We start from the raw sequence: 7,447 nt of genomic DNA on the forward strand, positions 1-7,447 counted from the left end.
TTCATCTGCATGCAAGCAAACCGTCGCGCGACACAACCATACACTCGCGCGAGTGTTGATGCTCTACCAATGTTTTGAATTTTACCCCCTTCTGGGCTCTAGAAGGACCAATGCTCACCCAGGTGCAAACCAAGCAGTTTATAAGTACTTGAAAGTAAACAATATTACAACAAGCAGATGGAAATATTGTGAAAATACCACCCCTAAACAGTGGGGGTATCTAAACAGAGGCCAAGGCCAAGCTGCTCATGCAAGGGCAGTCCCTGGAAAACCCAGAACCATCGCGCGACAGAGTGATACAGGCGCGCGATTGTTCAGACTGGACTTCCAGGAATTGCTTTGCATACTCAGGGCTCTGAGACATATTCAAGAGCATCCCAAGAGCATTCCAAACCAAGAGGAATTATAAACTAAGCTAAACAATAATTTTTAACATGCAAACTTGCAAAGTAGGGAGCTAAAGCTCCTTAAAAGACTATGAACACAACAATGAACTTAAAGACCAGGATCCCTTCCCCACGTGGTCCAATCTCACGCAGACAAAAGTGTCGCGCGAGTGTATGGGACCATCGCGCGAGGGTGTTCCAAGTAACGGCTCTTGAAACCTTGCCAGCTTTAAGGCCAGAACTGGTATCGATTACCAGCCTTGACCCTGCCAGCCCCTTCAGGGGTTCGAACAGTGAGCAGAAAGATATTATTCCTTTGCTTGAGTGTCTTGGAGATGGCTTGAATGGGGTGGTGGTGCTTAGAGGGTGATAGTGTAGGAGTGAGTGTGGTATGGGATATTTGTGCTTGAGCTTTGCTTCTTCTTTCTTAGAGAGAATTTGGTAACCCTTTACAATGAAGCATGGGGGGGTATTTATAGAAGAAAGGGTTGGTTGGTGGCTAGCCAAGGTCTTGTAACCAGCCAACAATGCTGGTTACAATTGCTTGGTGGAGAAGTGGGGTGGCAAAGGTGATGGGAGAATGGGGGGTGAGGTGGTGCAAGGGGAGCCCCCCAGAACGCTGTTCAGCTGAGAAAAACGGGGTCACATAGGCCTGTAGCCCCCTGACCACCACGCAATCTGGGTGAAAATGACAGGTGTTGACCATCGCGCGATGAAGTGAGATCATCGCGCGAGGGTCCAGCCAACCCCGCGAGGGTCAATGGTCAAAGCTTTGACTTTGACCACCACCTGGCAAATGGACCATCGCGCGAGGATCCTAGTGTGTCGCGCGACTATCAAACCCAAGGTCCAGGTTTTGATTCAAGGGTTTTAGGGCTAAGGATGGGTTCCTCACATGCCAAACTCAAGCCATTCCAAGTTCTCGAGACTGTTTTCGACCTGATTCATCATCGGGGAATTAAGAAACCGAGGAAGAAAGTAAAACGATCGGGAAGTCAAATTGGGGTGTCTACAGAAATCCAGTAGTAAGAAGTGTCGTGAGTTTAATAAGGATGTAGACATGATTAAACCAGCGTTGGAAGAGGGAATGAAATTCACTAATGTGGTAGTCTTTAGGAAGGCACTAAAGGAGTGGCAAGTTCAACAAGGGTACGACTACAAATTTGTGAAGAATGAAAGTAGCAGGGTCACTGTGGTCTGTAAGGAGGAAGGATGTGGTTTCAGAGTTCATGCTTCAGCAATGCAGGGGGAAAGAACTTATCAAATTAAAACAATGACTCCTCATCATGATTGTCTAAGAACCTACAATAACCATCATGTCACTTCACAGTACATTGTAGACAAGTACTTGGACAAGTTGAGGGATGATCCATGGATAAAGGTTGATGCATTTCAAAAACAGGTAAGAAGGGAATTAACAGTTGATGTGAGTAGCGGCAAATTGTATAGAGCCAAGAAGAAGGCTAAGGAAATGATTGAAGGAGACCACTCTGTGCAATATGGTAGGTTAAATGACTATGTGGAAACTATTCTGAAATTCAATCCTTCAAGTTGGATCAAGATACAGTCAAATAAGCCTTGTCCAGAACTACCCCCAACTTTCTGCAGAATGTATGTCAGATATGATACAGTTGAAGGGCTTACTGAGTGGTTGTAGGCCTGTGATTGGGTTGGATAGAGCTTTTTTGAAGGGTTTATATGGGGGACAAATACTTAGTGCAATTGGGGTGGATGGTAACAACAACATGTTTCCTATAGCCATAGCTGTGGTAGAGGCAGAAACTAAGGATTCTTGGACTTGGTTCTTGAAAATATTGTTGGAGGATATTGGCACTGTGGAAGAGAGGAGATGGACATTTATCTCAGCTAGGCAAAAGGACTTCATAGAGACATCCAAAGAGCTAATGCCAAATGCAGAACATAGATTCTGCCTTAGGCATTTGTACTCAATTTACATAAAGAAGTTTAGAGGTAAGGAATTGAAAGATTTGATGTAGAAGGCAACCTCTGCAACCACAGTTTGGGAATATAACCATCACATGAAGACACTTGAGAGTTTGGATAAGGAGGCACACAAGTGGTTAAAGGACATTCCAGCTGAGCAATGGAGTAGGTCCCATTTCAGCCCCAGAAGCAAGTGTGACTATTTGGTGAACAATCTGAGTGAGTCATTCAATAACTACACTCTAGAAGCAAGGGTTAAACCTATAATTTCCATGCTGGAATGGATAAGGAGAAAGGTTATGAATAGATTTCAAATTAAGAGGATGGGAATGGAGAAATATAATAAGGGCATATGTCCAAGGATCATGAAAAACTTAGATGTAATCAAGAACAATTCAAAGGACAATTTGCACACTTTTGTGGTGAGTACAAGTTTGAAGTGGACTACCATGACACAACCTACACTGTGGATTTGAAGGACAAGACATGTGGATGCAGACAATGGGATTTAACAGGAATACCTTGTAAACATGCATGTGCTGCGATTGGCCTTAACAAGCAGAAGGTAGAGGACTATGTGCATCATTGCTATAGTAGAGACACATATTTGGGGGTGTACCACCACATGATTCAGCCAATTCCCGGCAAACATGATTGGGTGAAGTCCAATCAAGAGGAAATCCGTCCTCCCTTCATGAGAAGGCCAAGTGGCAAGCCCAAAAAAGCAAGAAGAAAGGCTGCAGAGGAGGTTGAGGACACAGGGACAGGGACATTGTCTAGAGCAGAAAGGTATATGTCATGTTCAAAATGTTTGCAAAAGGGTCATAATCTCAGGTCATGCAAGAACCCAATACACCCAAATTCTAAGTTGTTAAAGATAAAGGATTTACCATCAGCAAGTCAACACGTCTGTATACAATACTTGGTTTTTTGTTGGGTACCAAATTTTTTTAAAGTAAAAACATACTGACCAGTACTTAGCAGGAACAAAAAGGTCAACCAAAGCAGAAGAAATCAAGAACAACTGCACTAAAAACTTCAACTCAGCCCTCTGTAGATGCTGGTTTCTACACTAAACCAGCACAGTCCTTTGCACCAATCAACCCTGGTTTCTACACTCAACCTAACCAAGGCAATGCTAATTCTGCCAATCCTGGGTTTTCCTCACGAGCAATGCTACGCTTACGACATTCCATTACAACATGTATACAACATGCTGACGTGGCACTGGATGGAATGTTGTAAGTTGATGGGAACCAGTGCCACGTCAGCATGTTGTATACATGTTGTAATGGAATGTTGTAAGCGTAGCATTCCTGTTTCCTCACAGGTATAACCTGTAGTTTAATTATGGTATAATCTGAATTTCCTCATTTATAGCATTCCAAGCTTACTAGTAGGTATTTTCATAAATATCTGACTGAAACATTTGGCTTTGGGTCCACTTGGATTCAAACGGCTCAACGGTCAGAACACATCCCCTTTGGCCATGTGCCGCGTGTTTTTTAGCCTTTTTCGGCCGTTTAGGGCTCCGAAAGGCCAAATTTGCCGTTTTTGAAAATAATATTTTTGCTTATAACTTTTGATAGGCAAATCCAATAACATTCGTTCTTGTTGGAGACGTTTTATTTTTTCTTATATTTTCAAAATATGTAATAATTTTGGAACTTTCCAAAATTGGTATTTTTCCTTTTCCTAGTAGGGTTAGAAAAATTATGGTATAACTTGTAGTTTAATTATGGTATAATTTGAATTTCCTGGTTTATAGCGCTATTTAACTAAGGTTTTATGGGTGTAGCCATCTAAATTGCAATGTATTGGTGGAAAGTTTGGAGGAAGTGGTCCCAGATTCAGTGTGGGGGTTGCTAACAGAGGTGGAGGACAAACAGGTGGTGGTCAAAGCGGTGGTGGAAAGGCTTGTGCTAGTAGAGGTGGTGGAAGGTCAGGTGGTCCAAGAGGTGGTGGAAGGTCTGGTGCTATAAGAGGTGGTGGAAGGGTAGGTGCAACCAGAGGTGGTGGAAGGGCAGGTGCAACTAGAGGTGGTGGAAGGATAGGTGGTCCAAGAGGTGGTGGAAGGTCAGGTGCTGCTAAAACAGGTGCTGCACAGTCAAAGGGTGGAGAAGCAGGTGGAAGAGAAGGAGGTTGGTGGTGGTAGTTTACATATGCAACCTTTTGTTGGCTAGGGTCCTGCTCAAATAGGTGGTATGATGTTTTGTTGGTCAAGTTATGTAGTAATCTTATGATATTGTTTTATGTTTTGGACTAGTTTGAAGTATTCCTGCAGTTTGCAAAAGTCTTATGGTACTTTGACACTTTTGTCTACAGTTTTTTTTGTTGGCCAGTTAGTCCTACAGTTTCTTTTGTTGGCAAAGTAATGTAGTAGTCTTATGGTACTTTGTATGGACAAGTTTGTGGTTGACACTTTCGTCTGCAGTTTTTGTTGGACCAGTAATGCTATGCTCGTGTATATTGCTTTATGCTTCTGTTAGTGATGTTACTGCCTATGAATACTGCTTTAGGAGGAATACCCTACTTATCTATTGTTGTTCCTGTTTAATGTTAAGGCTACTACTGCTATGCTGTTGTTAAGGTTGGTGGTGGTAGCTAATGTTGTTTCTCTGCTATCTATCCCTCAAGTATTGAATGTACCATTTAGTAGTTGTTCTACTATGAAGTTCTCAATATGGTTTGCATTGAATCATATTAGAAGAATTAGATTAAAAGGGATTGCATTTCATGATAGCATAAACAAAATACTGCATATATTTTTTCAGTTCATTACAAGGGATAGACATTTTCTGGATTACATAACCCTTGACAAAAAAGCGCATTACATACATGCACATTCTACTTAGTTAAATACAACACTATAAAGCAGAAAATGGCAACCCAAGTTGCCAAAAACATCCCCCTCTGCCTTCTCTCCTCGGCCTTGCTTTTCTCCAAGTCTCTCTCTAACTGGTCAATGTTCTGCAACAGCTCATCCCTTCCGCAATCACAAGGTAGAAGGTCAACCCACACGAAGAAGCTGCATTTCGCCTTTTGTGTAAACAAAAAAATACATTACAACTCATTATGAATAATTAATTTTTATGTGGAAAACTACCTTAAATTTACTGGAAACCTTCCACACCCATAAAACCGTCTTCCCATGGATGATGGTATGCTAGATGTACGTAGAGGAGTTGGTTCGCCACAAAAGCAAATGGGGACCTGGTTGTTTAGTTTTCCAGATGAGGGAGAACGGGAAAAAGAAGAAGAGGCCATGGATGGGTGGGTTATGCTCTGTTTTTCATTCTAACCTGTGGGAAAATGGTATATATAGGATGTAAATGGGTTTTGGGGGCAATTTGGTCTTAGAAAAAATATTTTAGGAGGGAAAATTTCCGCCAACAAGCCATTACCTACTTTTTCGTTACTTTGGACGGAAATACTTGCAGTTCCAAACCAGTCTTAAGTACAAGGGGTACGAGTGATTAAAAATGAAGTAGAGGGGGTGTAGTTGAAAATCGACCAAAGTACAGGGGGTGTGTCTAAAATTTACCCTAAAATAAAACCCTATTTCCACTTTCCAGACCAATATTTACGGGCAAAACTATAAAAAAAAAAAAAAACAAAAAAAAAAAAAAAAAAAAAAACCCCACGTCCAAGACTAGATCAATATCTAGGTTCACAAAAAAAAAAAAAACCACACACGTCCATGACTAGACCAATATCTAAGAAATTGATTAGTACTATTGTCGTTTCCTTCTTCGTAAATTAGGTAGTTTCATTTGAAAATGATAAGTAAATTAGGTAGTTTCATTTGAAAGTGACCAAGTAATGTAAGTGGGTATAGATATACAATTTTAAATTAGCATTGTTCCCGTTCTATGCACGAAAATGGAAAAAACTCACACTCCCCTTTTATCCAAACTAACATCATTCCCGTTCGATGCACGGGACAAAATATTTGTGTGGCTCTGCTACAAATTATCGAGCTCGCACAAAATTTGTTATTCATTAATGACTCCAGGGCTGTTACCATTTTGCTCATTGCTCCCATTTTTACCTTTAACACATTGGATGGCCCACACTGTGGATGTGCTTTAACCATTGTCCTCAAAGACAAATCATCGTGGTTTGGCTACTGCTTTTCTTCCTGCTTCATATTGTGAACCTTTTTCTTTTTCATGCAAGATTGCTATCAATAATTGTGTTTAATGTTCACATGCTACCATTATATTTTTTCATAAATTAGCGTTCAACCCGTTCTACTCACGGGCAAAACTAACATGCTCAGGCTAGATTAACATACATGATGTCTTAATCGTGGACATTCTCCATACGATTAACCCGTTCCAGCGTTGTGCCCGTTTTTCGCCCATCCATGTTAATGCATGCATTGAACGGGCACAACACTAGAACAGGTTAATCGTATGGAGAATGTCCACGATTAACATATCATGTATGTTAATCTCGCCTCAGCATGTTAGTTTTGCCCGTGCGTAGAACGCTAGTTCCCACAATAGACTTGTTATTGAAAACCGGTTCACTTTTGATGGTTTATTTTATAGTTCTTGATCCGTAGTCAAGCAAAAAAAAAGTTGATCAGATATTGGTCACGAAAAGAATCATCCAGGGGACTTAGGGAGGGGAAGGGGTACTTATGGGAATCAAACCGTACCTCTACGCATGGGAGTATAAGGAAGACACCAACTACACTCCACTCTACTTGTGAAAAAGAATAAAGTTTGTGGATTCTAAAAATGTATTGTGGAGCATCATATTATTACGTGGCTTGCTGGAGAGGGTTGTGTAAAGTTACCCTTATTTCTTCCGAATTGATCTATTCGATTGAATCCAGAATCTCAAAACTTAGAAATCAATCCAAATAGGATAACCACTTTGGCTCTTGTTTTCCTTGTCGTTTTTTGTTTTGTATTGTTTTAGGTCACTCCTAACACATTGAAATCTAAATTTCTGCCGCCACTTTTACATTATAAAACTTTAGTATCCCTTGATTTGAATGAACAGAATGAGTAAAACTCAATTTGATATGGGTAGTCAAAATCTTTGCTAGTGTTCTGTAAATCTTTCTGCGATTTATAGCCCTTATAGCTCTGTTTCATAGATGC

At 40.9% G+C, this 7,447-nt stretch overlaps 2 protein-coding genes across 2 annotated transcripts; both read left to right on the forward strand.

Annotated features, from left to right (window-relative positions):
- Positions 1-1,406: 1,406 nt before the first annotated feature.
- LOC131299645 (uncharacterized) lies at positions 1,407-5,185 on the forward strand. The gene is made up of 7 exons (XM_058325228.1): positions 1,407-3,237; positions 3,315-3,571; positions 3,642-3,660; positions 4,129-4,471; positions 4,615-4,631; positions 4,850-4,966; positions 5,105-5,185. The coding sequence occupies exons 1-7, from the start codon at positions 2,683-2,685 to the stop codon at positions 5,183-5,185; spliced, it is 1,389 nt and encodes a 462-aa protein (XP_058181211.1). The 5' UTR covers positions 1,407-2,682.
- LOC131299644 (uncharacterized) lies at positions 1,447-2,383 on the forward strand. Its single transcript, XM_058325227.1, has 2 exons — positions 1,447-1,997; positions 2,044-2,383. The coding sequence occupies exons 1-2, from the start codon at positions 1,447-1,449 to the stop codon at positions 2,381-2,383; spliced, it is 891 nt and encodes a 296-aa protein (XP_058181210.1).
- Positions 5,186-7,447: the final 2,262 nt, after the last annotated feature.

The sequence above is a fragment of the Rhododendron vialii genome, chromosome 9a, assembly GCF_030253575.1.
Source record: "Rhododendron vialii isolate Sample 1 chromosome 9a, ASM3025357v1".
In the NCBI taxonomy this organism is placed as follows: Eukaryota; Viridiplantae; Streptophyta; class Magnoliopsida; order Ericales; family Ericaceae; genus Rhododendron; species Rhododendron vialii.